This window comes from Gymnodraco acuticeps, unplaced genomic scaffold (genome assembly GCF_902827175.1).
Source record: "Gymnodraco acuticeps unplaced genomic scaffold, fGymAcu1.1, whole genome shotgun sequence".
Classification (NCBI taxonomy): Eukaryota; Metazoa; Chordata; class Actinopteri; order Perciformes; family Bathydraconidae; genus Gymnodraco; species Gymnodraco acuticeps.
Window position 1 is genome coordinate 1767118 of NW_022990295.1, and position 27196 is coordinate 1794313.

General features: G+C 45.3%; 1 protein-coding gene across 9 annotated transcripts in view; it reads right to left on the minus strand.

The window, feature by feature from the left end:
- The window catches only part of ralgapa2 (Ral GTPase activating protein catalytic subunit alpha 2), a 105302-nt gene that overhangs the window by 14964 nt on the left and 63142 nt on the right, over positions 1-27196 (minus strand). For all 9 annotated transcript variants that reach the window (XM_034221999.1, XM_034222002.1, XM_034221994.1 and 6 more), the window contains 9 exons: positions 27036-27104; positions 26038-26175; positions 22837-23014; positions 19476-20310; positions 18798-18869; positions 17977-18100; positions 17725-17877; positions 14529-14687; positions 11679-11806 (listed from right to left, as the gene is read on the minus strand). In XM_034221999.1, coding sequence (XP_034077890.1) covers positions 11679-11806; positions 14529-14687; positions 17725-17877; positions 17977-18100; positions 18798-18869; positions 19476-20310; positions 22837-23014; positions 26038-26175; positions 27036-27104 — 1856 coding nt within the window. The remainder of the gene's footprint in view (positions 1-11678; positions 11807-14528; positions 14688-17724; positions 17878-17976; positions 18101-18797; positions 18870-19475; positions 20311-22836; positions 23015-26037; positions 26176-27035; positions 27105-27196) is intronic.

A 27196-nucleotide genomic window follows, 5' to 3' on the forward strand; every position in this document is an offset into this window, starting at 1 on the left:
CCTTTAAATGGAATACAGGCTGTTGTTCTTACCAATAATTTACACTGGCTATCATAGGAGGTAATAGGAGCTGACTGGTGTCACATGACTGAGTTTAAATCAACAGGGGATCACAGAGTCATCTCCAGGAGGAGACTGTATATGGACGAACTGCTACTCATTATGGAAAAGGGGATAAGAGGCAGGAAATGGCTGGGAAATGTAAAGAGGTAATACACAGGCAAAGAGAAAGGGTGGAGACGCTGAAAACGAGGAATAGAACTATGGAGAAACAAGGTGGAGAGAAGGGAGAGAGTGGGGGAAAGAAGGATAAAGCCGGGCAGGTGTTGATTGGAGAGAGGCCAGGCGGTGAGTGCTAGCGGTACCTGTTGTCACAGCGAGGGCTGAGGTGTGAAGCCCGTCTCAGCAGAGGCCCTGAGAGGTGTGAGGTGATTATGGGAAAACGGGGAGGAAGACAGAGACATTTAGACGAGAGAGACGCGGAGAGAAAGAAAGATAGGGACAGAGAGAGTGAATGTGGCGATAAAGCTTGCTGCTGGAATAATGGCAGAGTGGGAAGGAACAACAGATTGAGATGGATAAAGTGAGAGCGTGTATGACAGAAACTAGCCAGTAGGGTGATTGTATAGTGTGTGTGTTATGTGTGCATGTGTGTCCCAATCCCATTTTATATGGCAGCTACTCAAACCTTGGTGTCTCATTAAACAGCTTTTTTGCTGTAGCAGGACAGAGAAAAACGTCTGAATGTGTCACAGATGCATTATGATGAGTGGAGGTGTTTGTGTGTTCATTTTCTGGGTGTGCATAGACATACATGAGATCAGATGCTCCAGTGGAATAACTGCTTTCAGAAGAGTTCTTAACAAGTAGCCTAATTAGGAGCTGGTCCAGAAAACCGGAGCTTGTGAGTCCCTGAGGAGCCGGGTCAAACAGTAAGCCCAGGTTAATGACACCTCCTGAGGGGCGAGTTTCCCCACAGCGAGAGCTTTCTAAAGCTCCAACCTCCACACCTCTCTGCCGTCCATCTGGCATTCAGACAACGGGATGGGAAGTTATGGCTGTGACATCACTCCTAACCTGTGACATCATCACTGCCCATCAGTGATTTCACACAGGTTTGCCACAGCTGCAGACTAAATCTGATGTCTGCTAGCTGGCATGAGCAGGTTATTTATGAGCTGATTGGATAAAGTAGTCACCCATTTTCTCAAGTCTCTGGCGGACCACCATTCCTCTGGGAGACACTAAAAATCGATTTCTGCTCCACGACAAATCACAAGACAAGCACCTACACCTAAGTCGATGTTGACCTCTAAACTATGTTTGGACAGACTGTTGGGGGCCAAAGAATATAAATGATAATGCAACAAGTAAGCCTCACACCACAGAGAAAACACAAGACAACTGGTGACATCATAATTTGTCGTGGCACTGTTTGTTCAGCACAACATGACTGCCATCAAAGCCTACTGGGGCTTGTGCATTCAGACGAGCTGAGTCTGTAACCAATCTCGTTTTGAAAGGACTCTGGTCTCCATTGATGAGTCCTAACGCAGCAGCCTTAGATGTGAAACACAATGGATCGACATGATTAATCAAACACAGGCCCATTACAGGCAGACAGTCACGCAGGCCTCCAGCGTGCATTAACAGAAAGTCATAATAAGATGAGCAGAGATGAAGATGAACAGATACAGCTCTGTGACTGGCCGGGTGAGAGTTCTCTCTGAAGGTCTCCTTTGTCAGTGACGATGGCCAGAGTGGTATGAATGCCTTCTGGAAACCTTATTAGGTCAGTACAAAAGGTGTGCATCTTATTAGTTATCTGAGGTGAATATGCGTCTGATATATGAATTGTTCAGAATCGAGACAGGACCGAGCAACGGCACCTATCTGATCTCAATTTGAACTTTTAATAAAAAGTCAAAGATGAGAAGGGCACGCTGGGGCGAGACTTCCATTGAAATCCATCTGATTACTTTCTTTCAACTGTCATGTGGAAATGTATAGCTTGATAATTATTACCACCAGGGTACAGATTCATACTCTGCCCACCTGTATCCACCTCAAAGCATGGCAGCAATCAAAGTCATCTGGCGTTCCATAATCTGTTTGACACATCTAGAAAAACAGTCTGACACTTAAATTGCACGAGGAGCGTGCCAACCTCTGGGTCACGCCAAATGGGCTCTGATTTTAACCCTGCGATAACACTGTTCAGACAAGCACTGATGAAATATTAAAACTAAAATGAACGGAGGCTTTTGCAATTTTAATGATGCTTGTGGCATGTGCGTCCGAATAATTGTGATGCCTTAACGCCAAGCACCTCCGTCTACTTCCCCTCCAAGACACGCTGCTCATGAAGTCTCTTGTTCCTCCATTGCCCCCTCTGTGAAAGGTTCATTGGGCCAATTAGGCTGCTTGGCCTTATGCAAAATGCCAGGCATTTAGCGGGGAATGATAATGATTAGCGCCGGGATACAGCTGTGGTGAATGCACAGAGTTACTGGGGCCAAGAGTGATTTCATTTGCCCTCATATTTGCATTTTGGACATATTTCAATTCATTCTATTGTGATTACGAGGAGTCTTATCTTTGGTACCATATGAAGACCAGTCAGGCCAAGTCTAACATACTTCTCAAATAGTTATAGGTCTTCTTGTTGGTCTTAATGTGCTGGGTGGTTAAGGGCCTTGATGACACGCCAAGCCTTCTACCTGAATTGGGATATGTATACACACATAAGCATGCACACATAGAGAAACCCACACACAAAACCTTGGGCAAAGAAAGAAAATGGACTTCTGTGTTGGCAACAGCTTTTTTCCTAATCCTCGCCCCTGGGCTATATTGTGCAGTCAAGCAGGCTATTACATGGCAACAATTAGGGGGGCTGGAGCCCAACACCTGGTCGTCTCCTATTCGGGCCCTTCAGTGGCAGCTGACTGTACAGTCTCACAGCCAGGTGGCCCTCCTTCAATGACATTAGCTAGTCACTCCAGGGTTAATCAGGAGCCTGCCATCATCCAGTGGGCATGCATAGAGCTCCATTCACACCGGGAGCTTTTATAGGGGGGAAAGGGATGATGCAGACAATGTTGTTATAAAAACTTCAACTGAAGAACTCTGAGAGCTCAGATAATCAAAATTAACTTGAGGGAGGGGTTGGGGCCTCTTGGATTCGTGGCCTAACTTCAGCACGCTGCCTTGATTGGCTCAAGCGGAGCTCGCCGCACATCAACTGTGCATCCTGCGGATTATAATGGACCTTTTCATGGGTGGACAAAAACAGATGGAGGAGCGGGAAGTGCTATACATCCATGCAGACGGGGGATGATATGGGGGGAGGGAAACTGGATTTTGTCAAAGTCGGCAGATACAAAAACAAGTGGGTGTAGCTGCAGCGGCCCCGTCTCTATCTGCCTGCACAAAGCCCCATTCCGAAGCCCCCTGGCTTGGAGATCTGAGGGTAAATAACACTCATTAGAATAACAAAAGCTATAGATTTGTACCCAAATCAGCTAGAGTCTCATCAATAGTAATTAGAGGCTATACATAACTAATGAAGATGTGTACACTAGATGAAACAAAGGTACTGAGAGCTGTTGTGTATCTAAACATAGTGTTGAATAAGTGGATGTCTGCAGCACAAAGCTTTTCTTACATTTCATTACTATTATAGTCAAGAGTACTATCAGCGTAATTCTAATGTTGTGCCGTATGACAAAGATGTGATTTAGTTGTTAAGATAAGGGGATCCCACTATTTGAATGTGTGCCTGTGTCTGCAACCAACAATACTTTCTCTTTGTTCGAAAACCCCTCAATATTATCTCAGCCTGTTGCAGTGCAGGAACAAGATGTGGCCACTATTACGCAGAGCTTCTCTTTCAGCCACATCCACCACTTGACAATGAATCGCAGAATATCAGTATTAACACATCAAAGGCTGCTCTCTGGAAGAAGAGGCAGACAATGCACAGCGATACATACTTAAAATGTTTTGTTTGTGTGTTATTGCTTTTGTTTGCCTTGCCTTGTCTGTCAATGCAGAAAATTCCATTTAGTGCTAAAATGCAAATCCTGCGAGGCACAAGGACATCCTCAAAGAGAGAACAATGGCCAGAGGCCAGCAGAGGAGCAGACACTGCCTTTGAACCAAAGGAAGAGGCATTAATGTGCAACTTATAAATAATCAACTAATTCCTTCTTATAAAACAGCCAATTAGGTCTGTGACATTAAAAGCAACGCAGCCTTATGAAGAAAGAAAAAGAGCAAACCAAAATAATTAAATATGTAACAGTCATTTAGGGACAAAGACATCCAATAATGTCACAAGGTGTCCTCACAGGAGTCCTTAAAAACCCAGGGCCACACCAGAGACAGAGATTCCAGCGGAGAACGATGAGTGACATTTCAGTGACATTTCCCTGCAGCATTCATCGCAGGGCTGTATCAAGACGGCGTCAGAAATATCTATGGATATGCTTGCGTGTGACACAGGCGTTAAGGGATGCGGGTTCTTTCAGGGGACGCCTGAGCTCTGGGGCCGGTGATGAGGAGCCTGGACCCTGGGAGATTGAATGGTAATCACTGGAGCACAGATAATGGATGATTGAAGGCTCTTTCTGCGCCGCTGTTGGATTTCAATATCAGAGAGGCCCTAGAATTGGGATTCTTATCAGGGGCGGTGTGTCAAACAAAGGAGAGCCGAGCGTGAAATATGGGGTCCAACTCAGGCACACGACCATGGCGATTAGCACAAGGATAAAAAAGGCCGCACAAACAAAAGAGGGCAGCTTTAGCTGGACAAAGGGCTGCCCACTGCCTTGTAACAGGAGACACGGAAGGAAGAAGGGACATAAAGGAAGGGAGAGAGTACTTGGTGGTGAAAGGAGGACAGGACAAGAGTTTTGCTGAGATGGCTGAAAGATGAATAGTGACGCACACAACTGTTAAAGAGTGTTCCAGATTCCCTGCTTCAGAGGAGGAATAATGGACCAGCGGGGATGAAATGCAACACACCCCCGCCTCAAAGCCATTCATACACATCCAAACAAACACACATCCTCATTCACGTACACACTTCTGACACACAAACACACATGGTGGCACGAGGCTTCACATCCCTGCCAAGCCCCATCACAAAAAACACAAAACAAAAAAAACAACAAAATTATTCCCATTTATCCCCGGATTCCAAGCGCTATAGCTTGCCAGGAAAGCTCATTAACCTTCCCTTCAAGAACCCTGAGACAAAAGAAGGGGAAAACAAAACATAACTAATCAATGAGAACGCACCCATTGAGGAGGGGGGGGGGACAAGAACACGCATCCATTTGGATAACCTGAGAGGGCTAACAGCTTTTGCTTTAGTGTTGCGCTGGCTGGCAACGGGGCGGAGAAAGAAAGTTCATTAATTAAACAGGGCTAGGGGGAACAGATGGAATGGCTAGCTGGATGCTTATCACTTAAAGCAGACGGACAGTTTTTACACCCGCACTAGTAGCAGCTCCACACATCAATCACAATGAACATGGATCTGCAGTCCGTACCAGTCCAGTGGTGACATGGGGGTCAGGATTTTCTGGCTGATGGACACTGACCTATCAGCAAGACTGTCATTAAAGCAGTTTCATTTTAGGTAGATATTTAGTGAGGATGTTTTGGCAGTCTTTGCAAGGTTATGGTCTCGATGTGTTAACATGCAAACCCACACCACCAGTCATTCCTTTACACATTAGGAGCCAATTTGAGATGATTACTCACTTTGAAGCTTCATGTTCAAGCGTATGCACAATATAATAAATGCAATGGAAGTCATGTCTTCCTCTTTGCCTGTTCAATCTTTGGGAATGTATTCTATTGAGCCTGAAATTAACAGAACTAGGATCATTTTCTTAAGCAGCAGCAATATTACACAACAGGGGTTTTGATATAGTGGTCAAATTTAAAATGGTTGTAATTTTTTATTTAATTTTTAAATAGATCCAATTTTAAATTAATTACGTATGTTTATTACGTTCAGTTCTTGAGTTGCCAAGCTTCCCAACTTTCTTTGAAATATAAGACGAAAAAAGACACACAACTACTTGTAATTTCTGGAACCAATGTTTTTTTCATATATCATTTTGATGCTTGCTCTTAAGAAACAAGAGAAGAACATCTAAACTACAATTTTGTATGTACTATTAGGATTTATACTCTTGATAACATGTCAACAATGAACCGAAACATATCTGTATAAGGAGTTGAATTTGATAATTGACAATCCGTACAAATAAGTGATTTCAAATCATCAAATATTAATATGCCCTTAAATTGAAACAGGCCAAACAATTTTCACAATTATGATGTTCTTGTTTATGTCATTCTTCCTGATACCCTGAGCCTGAGTTGGGGATGGGACAGAGATACGACCCCACACCAAACTGGCAGTGTCGCTGGCTTTCACTTTGCCGCTCACAAACACACAGATGTCAGACATGACTGCATAACAGACGGAGAGAGAAGGGGAGGGGCGCGAGGGTGGGGGTTCAAGTTTAAAAATACACCAAGCATGACACTTTTTGTGTTACACAAGGCAATGCCATTTCTTCTGCTATTTTAAAAATAATATTATTTTATTCACAATATAAAATAATAGCTTAGTGTAAATCAAAATAAAGTATGTTACTCTTTGCAAATAAAAGACAACCCTTCTTTGTCATACAGGTATTATTTAGAAAAAGAAAGGACACATGGTGCTTAAATATGCATAACCACAGAAAGCCGGATGGTTTTATATTACTAGAGGCGCTACAAAATTAAAAGGCAGCTACCGTAAAGGTACCAACACAAACAGGCACAACAGTTTGACACCAGCAGTGTGTGTATGCTACCCGAGGCGTGGCTCTGGGTCCCTGCTGTTGGCCGTTTGGTTCCACGCCTGCTATACCTGTGTTTAAAAGGGGTGGGCCCCATGAAGCTCAGGCCTCAGAGTGCAGGCTGGGCTGGGCCCCCAGGGCTTTCAGGGTGTGGGTGCCATGCAGCGGACGCCTTTTGTTACAGGCTGGGTGGCAAGAGGAGGAGGAACTAATGTGGGGGAAAGGAGGGAGAAAAAAAAAGGAGTAATGCTATGAGTCATTCTGCATTAGCAGCAGGGGAGGGAGACAGGGAGGGGGGGCTCGATGAGGGGAGGGGGCAAATGGAGAGAATACTTTTGCATGTTGTATGAAGCTAGACGCCATATGCCATCCGAGCCGGGCTGCCTCCTGAGTCAGGGCTCTTGGTTTGACAGGCCTGTGCTTGCCCCCTCCTCAAACCCAGAGCTTCCCCCCTTCTCCCCTCACTAACACCCTCCTCCCTCTAGGCCTTCCTGGGCTCCAGCAATGGGCTAGCCAATTGCTTCGGTTGTGCATGGACTGCGCCCTGTGTATTTGTGTGTGTGATGGAGATGGGGGGGGGGGGGGGTACTCAGTGATCTGAACACATCGGACATTGTCGTGAGTCCCGGCAGGAACAGCTGGTCAGCTGGAGAGAAGGGTGGGAGGGGGCAGGGATAAGGAGGGGAAAGAGATGGGAGGCAGTGCGCTACACTGATAATGGGATTAGGTTAAAACATTCAGTGGGGGAGAGACCCCTCCTCTCAGTGTAGCCCCCCAAATACTGCATACACTCTCAACCGCTCTATCAAAGCCAATGCCAGCCTCTGCCCAAACCGCCCTTGCCAATTCCAAGCAGTGACACTTCAACTCAGAAACGGACCCCCGCTACCCACCCAACAACAGCCGACTGCCTCCAAATAAAGGCTTGCAACCAGTAATACCAGATATACAATGCACGACAAATCAAGGTAATTTCTAATTTTATTGTATATCACAAATTACTTCGGCAACTTGTAAAAGCTTTTAGTTGGTCGGCCTTGTTTTCCATAAACAGGAAGTTGGCTAGTTACACTCACTTCAGCTCAGACCATTACATGAACCAGCAAATAATGACTAGCCCGGCGTCTCACTGTGCACAGTCAAGCACCGTGTTCCACAGCGATATAGACTGCTGAGTATTATCTATGAGTCTGCCGACAGTTATGGCACAACAGCTGGCAAATTAGACCTATCAACGATGCTAAATAATTCATGTGAGACAACACTAACATGGCATATCCTATTCATGACATCCCATCATGCATACAGCCGCACTTTCATCTCCGCTAGGTGAGGAATCTTACTGTATACAAAAGAACGCACCGCCGTTGGACAAAGACACAGCGAGAGTGGGACAATAACTTGCTCGGAAGGGGTGTGAGAATATGTCATTGCCAATGCAGGGTCTGTAGTAATTATGATGGCGCCTTGGGGGGTGCAGCAACACAAAAAGAACTGCTCACGGGATATCATATCCATTATTTTTTCAGTATACATCCTTTGAAATGATGTACATCTCGTTTTGGCTTTCAGGGAGCTAGAGGACTGTAGATATGCTCACAGGAGCCAGTGAGGGAACATGAGAGACTCCAGCAGCATTCTGGGATCAAGCCTCCCTCTCTGCACACAGATAAACACACACACACCCCACCTAAAAGCCTGGCTCGCATGACTGGCGATCGGCAGAAACAGATTATGGTTATTGATCGCTGCCTGGAGATGGATCTGTGTGTGTGTTTGTGAGTGTGTGTGTGTTTGCCAGACCAGAGGATGGGGACTAAGGGCAGTGTGCAAAAACTATTGATTCAGTCCAGTAGGGAGGCAATGTCTCTGAATCAAGGTCAGTTCAGCACTGTCTCACCTATTCGAAACTTGCCATTTCCCTCCACACACACACACACACACACACACACACACACACACACACACACACACACACACACACACACACACACACACACACACACACACACACACACACACACACACACACACACACACACACACACACCACACACACACACACACACACACACACACACACACACACACACACACACACACACACACACACACACACACACACACACACACACACACACACACACACACACACACACACACACACACACACACACACACACACACACACACACACACACACACCACACACACACACACACACACACACACACACCATTACCCCCATCCCAAAGAGCGATGGACGGCACATCAAACTCAAGTGCTTGCTGAAGAGAGAAATGAATCCCAGCTTCTGGATGGAGACATTATTCCACAGTGACAGTATGAAGGATCTTCATAAAAAAGGAAATGGCAGCAGACAGCAAAACCATTCAGTGACAGCCTGAGTTCATGTGACGCAAACACACTTATTGCGTCTTCTATGCCGGTATGTCATACACTGCACCATTAATGCAGGAACAGAATTACATCTACATGCTGTACTCTACTACCCCAAAAAGTGGTAGTTTTCTAAAAAAGTTGTTTAGGCACATTTTGTGTTGTCAATTATTTAAAATGTGGAGTGTAGACTAGTTGCAGACAATACACTTAGAACACACAAAGCCAGACCAGCTGCATTTTCCATCAGGCGTATAAATAATAGATGATACATTATGAGTTGTCTGGGGGAGGCTTGTGATATGGTGTCTATGAGGCCAAGGTTTTGTCTTGACTGAAGAAATTGACACAGATTGTAACTGACAATGGGAGAGTACAAGAAAACAACTACACAGATTTCACAAATCCTCACAGTTCAGAGCTGGAGGAAAAAAAGGATGCAATGAGGAGGAAGAAAGGAAGACAGCAAGGGGGGAGTATTTGAAAAACACTCTTACTGTCTGTATATTTTCTGAAAATGTGGCTCGTGGTCATTTTTTAATATCAAATCCTATTAGCCTGAGAGATCCTGTGAGCATTGCGGCAGACTGCTGGAGTCCTCTCGAAGCCTTGTGACAGAGCGAGAGAGGGGGCCACAGCGCCACACTGGCCTTTTATCTGGACACACAGGGGTCATATAGCTTCTCTTTGAAATATTCAACTAATTACCTTGGAGAGTGGCCTCACAGGCAGAGAGCAGACTGTGGATTGTTAAGGCATTGTGAAGGGGTAAACCAAGGATGAGGATTTTCCATCTTGTAACAAAAAAAGAAAAACACAGCCGAGACAAAAAAAAAAAATGGGAGGGTCATTGTTCCGACCTGCGATAGATAAAGGGACGCATAACCTGAGAAGATGGAAGAATGACGGCTGGAGACGGAGAAGTGCAAAAGGCTGCAGTAATACAACAGTGATGAAAGCATTTGAAAGATTAGCTGGTTATCGCTTCAGGTCCATACCGGTGCCAGTCAGGACTTAAAATCTAAAACTTGGTCATCACATTTTGGCTGTCCTCACAAGTTCTCAGGCTATGCATTCAAACAGCAGTACAAACAGACATATAGATACTCATGCTGGCAGTGTGTGTTGCCTGGCACATTCATTCATCTCCTCTCTTGGAGTGTGTGAGGCCTGGCAGCCGCTCAGTGCCAGAGCTCTAGAGGCAGCGCTTATCTCCTCTCATAGATCACGCTGCCTGCTCCTCTGCTAAGGAATGCCAGGTAAAGCTTTTGTGGCCCGGCACAGGCCCGGTACTGTACCCCCCCCTCCCCCCAGAGGCTCACAGAGGCCTGTGGCTGCCCCCCTCCCTCTGGCACTGAGTGTCACACTGGGCTAATTCACTTGGCGTCGGGTAACAGACATCTGTCACTCAGGATTCCCCTGAGGACACACAGCCAAGGCCTGATATAGGGGTGGGGTGGGGCCAGGGGATGTGATGCACTGTGAAACGCATACAGGCAGGCACATACTTACACACAGCCGACTGTAAACAACACGCGCAGCTGCGTTGAAGGAACGACAAAGAGGCTTTTTTTGGATAAATGACTGATACAATGACTTCAGAATAATTCAAGCAGAATACGTCAATGTCTAAAAAACAAAAAAGAGTGGTCTTCCACCCAAATGAAACATCCTCAGGGGAGGTTTCTATAGCAACTGCCAGAGGGGCAGCGTGGTTCTGGTGAGGCGGTGCTGTACATGCTGTCCGAGGAGGAGCGGGGCGTTGAGGGAGATCAGGTTTCCCCCTCCAGGGGCCATCCTGACTCTGCCCCCCGTCTCACCCCCCCAACTCAGTGCTGCTGGCATTCACATGCTAATTCATCTCCATTGGTGATTACACTCCCTTTAAACCAACTGACAACTACAGCTGGAGTCAGGCTCTTAACGGCACACTGTTGGCTGGATGGGTGGAGGGATGACAGCGAGTGTGAGTATGTGTGTGTTTGTCTGTGTGTGCATTTGCTGAGGGTGCTCTTATTTCGGCTCTCCTTGTGCTCCATAAAACGGTAGTGATAGATGATGACACATTATCTGCGCTCCTGCCCAAAACAACCCCAAACAACCTCCCATGCTGCTCCAGGCTGCGAAACAGCCCTGGCCTAATAGCTGTATGTAAATCAGCCAGCCCATAAAGATCAGTGTCAGCACTCAGCTGTGTACGTTAGCTGATGTGACAAGCACGCCACATGTCTCAATGAATTTACCCAAATGGACCACTGGTGGTGTCATGAAATCATTATAAAAAGCCATGTCTGCTCACAACCGTTAATATCTTGGCTGTATGGGTCATCAATGGGGTCTTTTCTTATGAATTGTTCGATTTCTCTGTGCAGATTAAATGTAGCAGAACACATTAGGAGTCAAGGATACAAGCTCTGGTAGAGAGTCAGCCGGGACTTGACAGCTCTGCTGGCATTGACACAGGTGGCCCGCACCAAGCTGGGCAGCAGCGTCCCCGTGATGATGGCGCCATTGAACAGAGGCCCGAAGAAAGGAACCTGGGGAAGTAAAGAAAAAAAACATGAGGCATCAAACGCTCAACAATAATCCAAAGTTAACTCACTCAGCGTTCTGTCCTTGTATAAGTAATCTCCCAACATGTAGGAAAAGGTTAATTAAAATGTGTTTTGTTCTTCTCTTTTTAACTGTTTCTCCATCTGTTTAGGGCAAGGGTTCAAGTTGAAATTGGATTCTTACCTAACTTTGCATGACAACCACACATATCTAATGCGAATCAACGTTAGGCAAATGAAATTAAAATGACAATCAATACAAAACAAAGACCTCATATTGAGCTACCGAACAAATACAAAGGGGCAATATGCATTTCAGTGGCAGCGTGTGAGTGTGGGTGGCTACACGCGTCTGTTCATGCATATTGGAAGGGGGCCCTTAATCACTGAAGCTCAATGGTCGTTGACCTGGAAGTTGACGTGAATGTCAAAGTCTCCAAAAGGTCCTGCTGTCTTCAACTTGGTAGTTCAGCACGTATAATAACCAGACAAATTATACAATAAATGGATTTTAAAGGTCCCATGTCATGCTTTTCCGGTTATTACCCGTCCCCTTGGGTTTTTATGCATGTAAACGGTCTGCAAAGTCACAAACCCTCAAAGTACACCCTGTAGCGAGTAAAACTCTAACACAGAAAATACCTGTCTATGCTGCCCCAGGACCAATTGGTCCAAATGGACCAATCCGTGGAGCTCCTCACACACACACACTCACTCACTCAGCCTTATCTTTTCTCAGGCTGCGAGTGTGTGGCGAACTGTGTGGCGAACAGCCTGGCTGTGAGTGTATGTGTGTGCTCAGGCTGAGTTCCGTGGTGTCTCGCAGACCCCACGCAGCAACAAGGAAACTACACCAGTAATCCAGCTCACACTGTCCGCTCCTCGAGCCTCAAAGGGCGGAGCAGCGAGCCCCGCAACGTCCCGCCAACACGGCACCCAGACCCCACGCAGCATTCTCATCTGTTTGTCCTTACTGGTGTCATTTTCTGGTTGCTAACAAACGCCACTGTAAAACATAAACACTGATGTTCCGCTGTAACGTGGTGGACTCATCAGAACAGAGTGGGCGAGCTGACCAATCAGAGCACAGTGGGCTCACAGGGAGGGGGGGGCAGGAGCTCCAACAAGGCGTTTAGGACAGAGAGTGAATACACATACTATACAGAGATGCTGTATGAGAAACCAATGTGAGTTTGGAACATTGAACAAGTAGACCTCAACAATGGAATTATGATCAGTAGAAATGGCCATGTCACCTTTAACATGAAAGTACACAGACCAATTAACCTAATAATCACATGCAAGAAGACTTGGTGACATTGGATAAACTAAAATCAGAAACCTGAGTAGATTACTTTAAAGGTTCTTGAAGTCGGGGGCAGTTTAAGTGAGAGAATTTTAGATAACTTTTACCAGGTTGCATGGGGTCACAGTTGGGGGGCAGATCAGTGGCTTTTCACCCTCCTGTGCTCTGGCTGCAGAGACCCTCTACTGAGAATATGTTTTCATTTGTGAACCATCTGCGATCATTAAAGAACTTAACGCACTTTTCTTTGTGTATTATTTATTAATCTAACAGTCGCTCACAGTTCTTAAGAAATGCAGATTTGTACTATTTAGATCAATTTGATTAGTACAGAGATTTATTATTGGCAGTAAAGAAAGAGATATGCAACAGAGTTAAAAACTGACAAATATTTGAGAGGAAAAAATGAAATATTTAACAGAAAATTCTCAAGATTGTTGGGCTATGACTGTCGAAACCAAGTCCCAAGGAAGTGCCCTGGACGGTAAAGCAAATGTTCGTAGTGGCCACAGGGCGGTACTATAAGATCTGTGTCCAAAAATACTTTTTCCTGTTGACCAACATTGGGAAAGAAATGTCTGTAAATCAGCAGATAATTTTTTTTAAACAAAATCAACCTCCCAGTACGAACACTTGTATAGCCCTTAATTAAATCATTAGGTTCTAAAAGTTGTAAAATGCGCAAAAAAATGAATCCAGAGTTATTTTCTCTCTTCATTCATTTGGCTGAGCCGAGAGCGGGACACCAGAGGCGGAGCTCAAGCAAAATGCAAGCGTGTACTCTCTATGGGCCCGGATACTTTCAGGCAGGCGAGCCAATTATTGTATTGGTCCTAAAGTGCTACCAATGTTTAATAATTAGCAGTTCCTCTGGAGCTGGTATACTGTCATTATAAAGCTAAAATGTTATTTCTTACATTAGGTCACGGATCTCTGAAATCGTAGTGGATGTATCTGAACATCTGAAGGCAGCCCTTCCCTGAAAGAGACATTTCACTATCCTCTGGAAGGCCACACATCGAGTGCAGTACTTCAGAGTGGTCAAGATGAAAGCTAGGCAGGAAATGAGTGCAACCATCTCCGAGAGCACATACCCACAGTATGGGTAATAATGCACAGCTGGAGTATGAGGAACTGAGAGCCTTCAGACAGAAACCATAACAGGGAAAAAGGATGGAGAAATTCATGGCAAAGTCTGAGAAGGAAGCGGAGTAGGGACTGTTTAAACTCAGAGCCTGGAAATTAGTGCAGTGATGAAAATAGCCAGAGCGCTCTTCAGCTTTTTATGCTTGGCACTTTGTCCTGTTAGTATAAAAGGAAAATAAGCATTTAAAAAAAATGTCAAAAAGTAATTTCCCATTTCCAATGACCCTTAATAAAATCTGCAGTGTGCACATGTACCTGTGGTTTCTTCATGATCTGGATGAAATACATGTGGTTCTTCATGGGGTAGATGATGATCAGCACGTCTCCAAAGTCAGTCGGGATGATGCCACGCCGGTAGTCCCTGCTGTGCTCCGACCACACTATGTGCACCTCGTCGTTTCCCAGGTGACGTAGCTGCCAACAAACAAAATCAGTCTAATCAAGTACCTGGCAAGTGCACGTAATTTTCATCCCTAAGGTAAGGTAAGGTGATGATGACAGGAACACACATTTAGCGAGATTTAGAGCATGTCACCGGGCTCAGCCAGCAAGTAGCTTGGGGCAACCCCTCGTAAAGGGTGAGGAGTGCAATGAGATATAAGGGGTGTGTAGAAGGGGATAATAAAACACAATTCACTGCTGACAGATCAGCAAATGTGCCGTTACTGGCTTTTATCACTGTATACAGAAATATATTATTTAATGCGTTATTCCGATATAAGCACTTTTGTTGGATCTTAAAGATAAAGCATAATTGCAGCAGGTGTGGAAGGTGACTATGAAAACAATGGTTTAAGTAGGAGTCTTAGATTCGCCTCTTTTTATAGCTTTTTTCAAAACAAATTTAAATTGCGAACACAAAATTGAGCATTTCAAAAGCAAATAATTCAAATCCAATTGACTTTCCCCCCATCAGAGATTAAATTGCTTCCCATTTCCACTCTATTCACGAACCCAAATGAAACTGGGCTGGAGAAGAACGTATGCTTAAATGACAGGAAATTGACTGATGCTCGATTGAAATAGGTAAACAGCTTTCCTCTTTCCCAAAGTTAATTAGAGGGACACAGCCTCATTATGTTCTCTGACAAGTGTGGATCACTTATTAGCTGGTAGCCCAGTGATGTTTTCTGGGGGGGATCATGGACACTGAAAAGTGAGCCTCTGCTCAGAAGAAAACATCTGCCAATGTACTGTGGGCCTAATGAGCCATTAAGAAACATGCCCTCGCCACCAAAAATGCAATTAGCACATTCTATTATAAACCCTTAATTATGGTAATACGGTAATCTTAAACAAATCCACGGCATGCTGATTACTGGAGCTCGCCAGTTCAGTCTGTCTGTCCAAGGATCAGCAGGTACCAACCAGGTCAGTCACTGGGACAATTTCAGAGAACATGTTGAATATGCATTTGCTGCAGACAATTAACACTGGGATGTTAATTTGGGTTAAGATATTAGCATTTGGACGAGCTTAATCACAAGTTTAATGAGGATGCTTATGCTCTAGTCAATCATCTGCTGCACCAACCTATTTACTCCCTTGTTAATCACATCCAATGACTTCTTTTATAAAAATGTGATTCAAGTCAAAGGCTCTTGTCCAATTAGCCCTTTTTGACCTTCCACTCAGCCAATGGGCTTGACACACATGGAGACAGCCGACCAGAGGACCCCAGAACACAAGAGGCTCCTTATAAAAACAACCTGCAGCAGCCCAGTTAAGCTGCGGTGCCTGGGGGTGAATGTGATAGCTAAGGCACTTGTCTATTTACACACACACACACACACACACACACACACACACACACACACACACACACACACACACACACACACACACACACACACACACACACACACACACACACACACACACACACACACACACACACACACACACACCACACACACACACACACCACACACACACACACACACACACACACCACACACACACACACACACACACACACACACACACACACACACACACACACACACACACACACCACACACTACACACACCACACACACACACACACACACACACACACACACACACACCACACACACACACACACACACACACACACACACACACACACACACACACACACCATGGCCTGACCCCAACCCTGCAGGTCGCTTCTCTAACCGCATTACTGAAGCCAGCTGCCACTGCTGCAGCCTGCACTGCCCCAGAACCCACAATTGGATTGAGGAATTCATGGTCTTCCCTCTTTTCTTTTTGGTTTGGCTGGGTTTTTTTTTTTCTCCCCTCAACGTTCTTCAAACAGACAATCTGCCCAGCAGAGCTCCCCCATCCGTCACTCCCCCACAGTACGCCTCTATGGTTGCAGGCAGTAAAGCGAGTGACTGCTGGACTAAAAGTGTTATTTTTAAATTGACAGGGAAACATCCTACTTGGACACAGACTAAGCGCTTTTCTCAATCCAATTCTTCGTACCACTTCCTCTTCTCCCTGCCATCTCTTTCCCTGACACATCCATGCAAGCAGCCAGCCTGCCAATTTCTGTGCAGCCTGTAGAGATCTTTGCAAGGTGAGCGTGAGCAATTACAGAAGTTCCCTGTAAAATGAATGGAAGAAGAGTGGTAGCACACTCCGCTCTGGGCCCGGCCGCCCCTGCAGCGCCTCACTCTGGCCAAAGTCAAAATCTTTGCTCACTAATTTTTTGCGGTCACCAAGCACAGATTCAGGATGGTTTCGTAATGAGTAGGGGGTCATTGGTGAAACAGAGAGGGGGAAAGTCTGTGAAGGACTATACGGGGGTTGGACATGAGGAGAGCCTGATGAATTTCCCTTCTCAGCAGGGTACTGTATGAGAAGATTGGCAGCACGGGCAGGGGCCTTGCGGCTCATTTCTTCGTGCTAACTGCTACTGGTGCACTACAGCTCAGAATCCCACTGCAGAACCCAATCGATCGCTCCTGTGGCGGTAGCAGGAATTGGATAAAAGGATCCTGCCGGCATCCGGCCGGCGCCTGCCCTAGCAGGGAGAGCTAATGGCTGAATCCAGGCCCTGGTCACAGCACACAGGGAGGGGGGCAGGGGCTAGCAGAATCATAGTCATTACCGCAGCGGCACATGCCCTCTCTTCACTCACGCGCCTGCGACTCTCTACTCCTCAGGCCTGCCTGGCCAGGGTCACTAATCAATGCCCGCACTCTGGAGTCACACCTCCTGATCACAGCTTAACACAGGGCTGAAGGCTACAACAACATACTGCTATGGGCAGGCCGGCCTGTGTAGCCATTTCACCGCATCATTTTCTCCTTTTTCTCTACATACTCTTGGCTTGAGGAGTGCAAAAATGACAATGATATAATACATTAATCCAAATGTCACAGACAGGAAGGAACTGTCAACGTTTATCATTACATAGGATAAAAAAAGATAATCAACACAAACAAGATTTTTATTTTACCTTTTTGGTAAGGCAGTCAGAGTCAGATGGCATGCGAGTGGAGACGTGGAAGATGGTTTCCACAGTGGAGGTAGCATAATAAGGAGCCGTTAGACCCGTACTGCCATTCCTCTGGAGGCCTCCCATAAAGCCGCAGTGTGTGGCCAGGTCCACCTGAGGGACACATGTACAATTGAGTGTGAGTGTGTGCATATTTAGGCAGTATGTGTGGATACATAAGATATGTTGATGTGAGGGTGTGGTCTTTGGCACCTCCCATCCCAGTCCTGACACAAAGTCCTCATAGGCCTGGCTGCCCGCGCTGTTAGACAGGATGGAGCACTTGTCCTCTTGGCCCTCTCCAATGTAGAACACAGCGATCTTGTGTGTTTCTCGACTACAAAACAAATCATGGGTTTGAAAAGAACAACCACAACACAGCAGACATTTTTTAACAGAACTTGAAAAGCTTCTCACTCCAGTGGCCACCTCAGATGATTGATGCTTTGTAAGTCAAAACACTTATGGAGGTAAATTGTGTGTAAGTCTAATTGAGTTGTATAAAATCAGGAGAGTAGAATGAGCATTTTCTTTCCACTATCTCTGCAGCTCTAACCTGATTTTTAAAAAGGATGGCAGCAAAGGCCCCCTTTCCCTACTTTCCCTGTTGCCATGGCAGTACATCATGCTGGGGTAGATTTAGGGCACTTTGCATGCTTGCGCACAGGTTGTTATTGCCCAACCAAGGCTGGCCATCTGGGAGAATAAAGTCCAGTCCTGAGGGAAATCTTTAATAAGCTCCTGTCATCAGCAAAGTGTGGTGTACTTAATGATCAGTCTAAGAAAGACAGAGTTATTGTGGGAGACTTCCAGGGCTGTGATCAACAGGAGATGGTACAAATTAGAAAGATCTTTGGGGAGGAAGGGAGGGAGTGAAGGGGGTGGGAAAATATATTCAGCTTGGAGCAACTGTATGATGCATCATTTCAGTTAATTTCTAACAGGTTTACCGCAAGACTGTCTCATGATTAGCAGAAGTATATGAATACAAACAGAATATATATTGTGTCAGATTAAATGTATAAAAGTATTACCATTGCCTGGAATCCAAGTTCTTCAATTCCCTTAAAAGTTTGGAGTTTTTCTTCAGCAAATGGAAACTTTTCCTGTTGGACAAAAAAAGTCTTAATTACATTTTCAATTCTGAATATAAAAAGCATGGTAGCAACTAACCGCTGTTGGAAAAAGGGTTTAATCTACTAGAAAATTGAGAAAATAGTGGAGTTTTGTTTAGCAGACAAGATTAACAGAGGCAAAAAAAAGGCACAGGTGCGAACAGCAATCTCCTTCTTGCTGTGGGCACGTTGCACGGTCACCATTACGAGGTGTAAGCTTTTAATTTACGGGAAAGCACATCAAAGATGTGGCTCTGTGAGGTGGACCTTAGTGAAAACAGCTGGGCACCTTTACCCTGTGGAGAGGAGATTAAGTCTCTCTAGATCCGCAGTGCTTTTAACTGTGCTCTTTCTCTCTTTGAGTAACGAGCCAGCAGCTGAGTTACTTAAGGGAAGTAGGTAACTAGTTAAGGAGGAAGGAAGTAACTCTGGCTCGTACTGCTTGAATTTAAGATGAGAGCAGAGAGAATGTTAAAGAATTACATAAAAACAAATAATCAACAGGCTATAGAATAACTTCTAAGAACCCTGCTTCTTGTTTGCGTCTTTCTTCGTCGACAGTGCAAACCAGGTAGCTAGTTTCGGTTTGTAGCGTACCTGCGGTCCCAAGAGTTCATGCCAAGGTCATTGAGCAGCAGCCGGCAAAAGTAGAAAGGAGCTTTTGGTTCCTGGTGGGACGGTTCACTCTGGCAGGCAGCCTTAAAGCTCAAGTCAGCATCCCACCTCCTCACCTGCTCCTCCTCCTGCTGCATCTGACGCAAGATTGCCTCCATGATGGCGCTCTCTTGCTCTAAGTTCATGCCATGCGGGGAGGGGGCTGGCTGGTTTAGCCTGAGCTGTGGTACGGGGAGGCATTCTGGGCTGCTGTGGCCCAAGTCCTCCAAAAGCGTGTCCAATATATCCAACCCTTCCTCCTCGTAGCAGTCTGACAGCGAGTCGGAGACTGAGCAATGGTTTTTGTACGGTCCATTTGTTGGAGAGTCAGGCTGGTTTCTGCTGTGAGGGTCATGAGAGGTGGTGGAAAGAGGGCGATCAACTGCATCAAAAACGCCTGCATCATCACAGTCGTCATGGTTGGTGCAGTAGAGGATTGCGCCATCCCACGAGTACTTCCCCGAGATGTCGCGGACGATCACACGTACTTGGGAGGAAGATTTGGGGGGCTGTCCGACGGCGGGGGTCTCTGCAGGGATCTGCAGGTAGGACACCAGCGTGCTGTCGTTGAACACAAACAGCTGGAGGTTTGGGCTTTTGAAAACCTCGGAGGACAGCTCGGACGACTCCACATAAGGGTTGTCGTGGTTCTCGCTCACGAGGCTGTGGAGAAGGGCCGGGCCGCCGCTCAGCGGGTGGTGGCCCAGATGGTTCACCAGGTGGGTCATGACCATCCGTGCTGTCAGGGGAATCAGCTCCATGTTCCGACGACGCTTTTCTGGGGGGAAAATGATGGCAGGAAGATACATATACTTAGACAGTCTCTGAAGTAAAACACACGTAAGAAATTGTAAAACATGGTAAACGGCTTTAGCTGACTATGAATATTTCACATCAAAACTATGTATACCAACAATGATGCTAATTTGTGACGGAAGCATTACTGGTTTAATAAAAAGTTTGAATAGATCGACGCAGGTAGAGGTAAACCAACTACTGGGATCATATTTGCCCAGAATAGTTGAATAGCCTAGTTATGCAGTACATCAATCACAGCTTTCTTATTGTGAAAGGTAAGAACAACAGGAAAGGATCTGCTATATGCTACCTTTTTCAAAGTTGACAAGGGTAATACAATGAGCTGTCATCATTTGGACAATGTCATTGGTTAGTGCCTTTATTCGGAATGTAAAAGCACTTTTTTTTTTTCTCCGTCTGCAGCACCTCTTTTCACCCTCTGTCTCAGGGGTTCCCAACCTTTTTCCCCAAGAGCCCCCCCAAATCACTCGTGTTGGAAGTTGCGCCCCCCCCACACACACACACACAAGGGGGGGGTGGGGGGGCGCAACAGCGGTAATTAAAGTTTCAAAGTCTCAAAATGCTACAACTACTGTCACAAACTGGATGAATGTGAAGTATTTTGTTAAAGGAGGATGAAAGCGTAATTAAGGAGCACTATTGGAGTGACTTTGATGGTTATTGGACTCAGGATTCATTCATTTGGATTCCCGCTGTATGAAGAAATTAAAGGACGGCACAAGTGGAAACAATTCACAAAGGGATTAAACTGTTTAAAAGACATGCTCAAAGTGAGCCGGATTTTGCCGATGTGTTTATGTGGATTCAAAAGTCGTAAATAATCTGCAAAATGGACGAGACCGATCTCATCGGAACGCCCCCCAGGTTGGGAACCACTGCTCTGTCTGAATCCAGAGCCCAGTCTGCTCTGATTGGTTAGCTGGCCGGCTCTATTGGTATACTGCTTATACATGTCCCGCCCCTTAGCCTATCACGTGCAATGTGTTGGAGCTTTATCCAATATAGGCGCATGTGTTACATAGTGATGTCACTACAGTATGTCACGGATGTTAACAATGGAGTCCAATGGAGGCGTTTTAGGCAGGGGGAAGGGTTTGGTGTGTGTAGGAGAAACACTTTGGGACCTAGCTTTAGCAGACGATTTACATGCACAACATATATAACACACGACAGGAAAGGGACCGTTTAAAGTACTAATGACATAAACAACACACTGAGAAACAATTGGCACACTAATTGAATCGCCTGAAAAAAAAAAAAAGGCATCAGGGTTAAGGCCTATTAAATAATCAAACGCATACTTTGCTAACCGTATCCCAAAAGCCCCATGTTTGTGTGTAGACAAGCAATCATCTCAGTTAGCTCGTTTTTATACAAAGCCAAATCTCATTTATGATTACTAATAGGTGTACTTTATTAATTTCTCACAATAGCTTGGCCGGCACACCTCTAAGTAGGTCTCTAATCAAAAGAGACAACTTTGAAAAGCCCATTGAGTCTTCTTAGAATAGACAAACGTTGAGACTGGCTGAGTGCTAATGAGAACCACCATCTTTGCAGGCTGCTCAATAGGACTCTACTTAGTGAATTGCATTTATGTAAATGCACAGGTTTTTAGTCCCAAGCGAAAGGCATGCGGTGCTTTATTCTGCAGTGATGTGGGAAAAAACAAGGAGATGCACTCTTACATTGTGACAGTGCTATCAATACCATCATCCCCCATCAAAGTGGAGAAAGCTCTTTAGAAAGCAGGCCAAGCTGCATTAGAGATGCACTAGCCCTTTGATGTGACTTGATCAATATGAGGTGGGGGACATGAATATAACCAGGCCGGCTCTCTTTGGTTTGCCCCTTTGAAAGTGTTTTGTTATTTCTACTAAGAACATGGGCACCAGAAACAGAGAGGTGTGGTGAAATGTTTCAGGCAAAAGCTCCTGTTCAAATGTCTTACATTGTTTCAGTACACTGCATTTTGTATTTGGGCTCTAAGGACTTTTCAGAAGTTGAGGGCATGGGGCAGAGAGGAATACATTGCCTAATGGAATCACAAGGTCACAAAAAAAGAAGAAAAAAATCCCATAATGGGTCTTCTCTCTAGGGCTGAGTACTAATGCGAACATTCCTTTCCCTGTGATGGTTGATTTCCTTTTCATACTTTTAATAAGATATTGACATTTAATGGAGAGGCTCCAAATGGATGGGCTTTTCAGAGTTTGCTTTTCCCTCTAATCCTTTTTTTGGGGATATTTTTTCTGTGGTCTGTGGTCAGAAGCACAGGAACGGAAATGAAGAAGTGTGTCCCAAAATTGACCAGAGATAGTCCTCTAAGCAGTGATGTGACAGATATCAGACACACACACACACAAATGCACACATGCTATACAACCAATAAATGGCCATTGCCGTTTTATCTGCCAGCCCAGTGCAATCTCGTGCACAGCGGGGGGGGGGGAAAGGGGGAATCAGGAAGGCTCCATTTCCTTACCCTCAGCGACTGTGAGCAGGTTGCCGAAGTCGGAGGAGGTTGTCTGGGAGGGTGGGGGCTCGAAGCTCTTAACCTGACCCAACATGAGGTCATAGTCGGGCGACAGGTCCGACAGACTGAGCAGGTAGTGGCTCTGTTGGGTGTGCAGGGTGGAGCCCGACACACAGCAGTGCAGCACCTGAGGAAGAGCAGGAAAAGGGGTGAGGATTCAGATGGAATGTGTTATAATTTCTAATCTCGTACTACACGGACAGTTCGGCGTTCTGTCCCCAGAATCAGAACTAAACATGGAGTTCCAAATATCTGGAACAAACTCCCACAAACCTGCAAGTCCGCTGCAACTCTTACTATTTTTTTTATTCAGGTTCTGGCATCCTTATTTTTTGTGCTGCTTTTTATTGAACTATTCCTATCTTACACTGCACTGTTACTTTTATGCATGTAATTGGCTGTTTTGAAATGCCATTTTAAATGTGTATACGCTGCACATTTCCTATTGCTCTTAATATCTTTTTATTTTTGTAAAGCACTTTGAATTGTCTTGTGTCGACAGTGATAGGTGATGACTGAACTTGAACTTCGATATGTATAGTGCAGGGGTGTCAAACTCAATTTAATCGCGGGCCACATCGGCATTATGGCTGTACTCAAAGGGCCGGTTGTAACTTCAAGACTATTTAAAAATACATAACCATATAAATATATATATAAAATAATATAACATCTTAAAAAAAAAATCTGAGAAAAAGGCACATTCTAAGAAAAAAGCCATATTTAGAAGAAAAAAAGTGAAATTCTGAGAAAAAAAAGTCTAATTTGAGATGCATTGTGGGACATGCAGTTTATGGGCAACGTGCTTCTGTAAATCATGTAACCGTATAATAAACATATAATATTCTTTGCAAGCTCTTGTGGGGCCACAGAAAATGAAGTCACGGGCCGGATTTGGCCCCCGGGCCTTGAGTTTGACACCCCTGGTATAGTGTGTGTGTGTGTGTTGTGAGACGATGCACAGTGACACTCCTGCAGGCCTGCTCCAGAGTGACATGATCCAGGAGCATGAAAGGGGAATATAAGGTGCCTTTACATCATAAGGCGACGGAAGGAGGTAGTGAGGTAGGGGGGGGGGGGGGGGGGGAGAGAAAAGAGAGGGGACTTTATTGCCACTAATCCATTTCTCCTGTGATGTGTGAGTGTATCGATCTACATAACAGATGGCAGAGCATCCGTTGGCAGGGCTAGATAAGGCGCACTGGGGCAGTTGATTACAGCCATTGGACAGGTTTACACTGTTTGATTTAATTAAGACTTTATCCCTGTGCTCAGCTCCCACCACAAATATGCACACACACACAAATACACCTGTATACTGTATAATGCGAGTGGAGGTGAGGTGCCGCGTATGAGAGGGTGAAACATATGCCTAATGTATGTAAATGAGGGGGGGCCTCTCATTCAGAGTAGAGCAACTTGGGTAAAGCCATGCGAGGGCTAATCCCATTCAGTACACACATACGCTCCATCTTGGCTGAGAGACGCTGTGAGAGGCAGCCTGGCCCTGCCATCTGAAACAGTATTGTGTGGGGCAATGTAGACAGTATGTGGATGATTCTGCCGAACAGACCTCTGGGTGCATGGGGGGGAGGGATTGTGAGGCTTGAGGCTGAAAAGACCTGAACCAAACAGCTGCTACACCAAAGCCCCAAAGAGCTTCCTCTGTGGAGAGGTGGAGAGACAGAAAGGGAGGAGGTTGGGGGGGGGGGGGGGGAGAGACCCACAGCTGTGCTTGACAACTAAGTGACTGCACTTTCGCATAGCAACAGTTCCTGGAAAGTAAGGCGCAGTATTTACTGTAGTTGGAGGAGGCACATATGGATGCATGAGTATACGCCTGTGTACACATATACATCCAATCATAAAAACGCAAACAGAGGCATACAGGTGTGCACGTGGACAAATGGACCTGTTCTTGCTTTCTTTCCCTCACATAAATACACACACTCACTCGCGGAGTGCAGCTGGCTGCCGGGGAAGCGAAAAGAGCAGATGGAGAAGCTAGAGCAGATCTCCAATGAGCTCTAATGCAATGTCGCTTTTTACATCGATCTGCATGCTGTTAAAAACTTTTTCTCACTTCATCTCAGAACCAATAGCCTGACAACCTTTTCATTAGCTGGGTACCATTCTTGTGCTTGATGTGTTTGGTATTTAACAAGGTTTTTTATTTTTTTGTATCTGAAATTGTAATTAAAGGAAGGTGAAGCATGAAAAGCCCTCCCTGCTACCTTCTCTGTGACACTAGCCAGTGATGCAATAAAAGGGAGATGTTTCCAATTAGGGAAGCTATTCTCTGCTCGCTGTAGAGAATAATCAGCAGCCGAGGTATCTGCGGAGTAGTATAGATTTCAGTCCACTCCTGACATTGCATTAATATTGTCACACCTTGCGATGCCCTTGCCTAATATATTATTTCCAATGAAACCCAGAGGGGCCATTGTCTTTTGTTTAGCTGATAGACAACCAATCACGCCTAATTGTCTTTGCTTTCATAGCAGCTGCAGTCGCTCTCATATTAAGACATATTCCATTCAAATCTCCAGGACAAGCGTTTATAGCCCGAGCTTATCAACTGGACAATGGGTCCTGTTTGAATAATTGGACCATTTCTTATCAGGGGTGACATCCTTACAAAGATCTGCCGTTGACCGCATCTGCCCAGACAGGAGGGAATGAATAATACCTCCTTCATTTGTGCCTGAAGCTTGGCCCTCTTCCTCAGGGTCAGACTATAGAATACAAGGCTAGTGGGACAGATACACTAGAGTAACTAGAGTGGGTACTGCATATTTTTTAATTCATAATATAATTTATATTTGTAAATGCAGTATGCTACTACAAAGCAAGTTGTAAGGGTTTCCTGCATATGATAAATGGACAGTCGGCTATGGCGGTTTCTCTTATGCTGTGCCACTATGATGTTAAATGAGGCATAGTCATGAGGTCACGGTGGAGGTGAGTCTAATTAAAGTGGCAAGCGCATTTTGTGGGTAATAGAGGGGGGCGGGGGGTCAAAGCTGGAGTTATTGTGTTTGCGGATGAAGACTATGTATTATTCAGAAGTTATCGGAAATCACCAAGAAGCTAAAGTGGCCGTTCTTCAAAAAAAATGTTGCCCCCCCAGCTGCCGGGGAGGCTACCCACCCTGTAGATGTAGTCCAGCAGCGGGGCCTTATGGGATGTGCGGTCCTCCGGAGAAGGCATAGTGATGGGTTCCAGCAGCAGACTCAAGGGAACAGCCATGCACCAGTCCAACAGGCAGAGCAGCAGGGACACCATCAACTGAGGAAGTGAGAAACACATGTTGGTCATCAAATAAAACAAAAACAAGTGTATATAGCAAAAAAGGAGCTGTGCCGTTCGTGAGAAACATTAAAGTGCCCTTATCATGCTATTTTTAGGCAATAGCATAGTTCTCAGATATATAAAAATATATAAAAAACATGTCTATGAAGTGTTTTGCTCAAAATACCAAACAAAAAATGTATTAAAAAAAAGGAGGGGGCTGAGCTCATGCGGGAGAGCTACCGGCAGATACTGCGGTGATGAAACGCCATATCATGGATTATCAAGGATTATTTCTGAAACAGTATGGAGCTCAAAGGCTTTCTCTCTTGCCGGTATACCACAAGGTGAGTTCCTTTTTATTTCCTGCTTCTTCACACACATGCTCTCCAGTACAGGTTAGCTCTGAGTGTTAGCGATGCTAATGTAAACATGCACCGACCATATTACGTCCAAAACAGTCGGGCATTGTTTCTGATAGCAACGTTTCTGATAGGGCCGTGTGTGTAAAGCAAGCCTTCATTTCCGATATTACGTTATATCGGACGCAAATCTGAATCAGCTCCGTTGCAGCCCCGTTTTTAGAGATTTGGGTACGGAGGAAAAGAGAGAGGGTTTTATTTTCTGGCACTGCGTGAGTTCCCTGACGCACCGGGGACACATATTTATGTATAAAAGACATCAAAAAGTGCATTTTGCATGATAGGTCCCCTTTAAGCAAATAGAGGAGAGCCGCGAAAAAAAAAATACAGAGCTAGACAGATATAAAGAAACATTCCTCTGCAAATGCTCCATTCCAACATGATTGATCAAGGGCCTTTAGATCTCAGCCATGTCCCCTCCTTTCAAACATGTACCTTTTTGTCTGCCTCCACTGTTGAGTGCTCCGCGCTCGGCAACAAAAAGGCTATTGTGGCCACAAAGATCTGTGTTGGGACAAAACAAGGAGGAAGATAATTGGATGACACACTCCTATTCATCAGCTGAGTCAGGGCTGTGTGCTCAAATGGATGTGAAG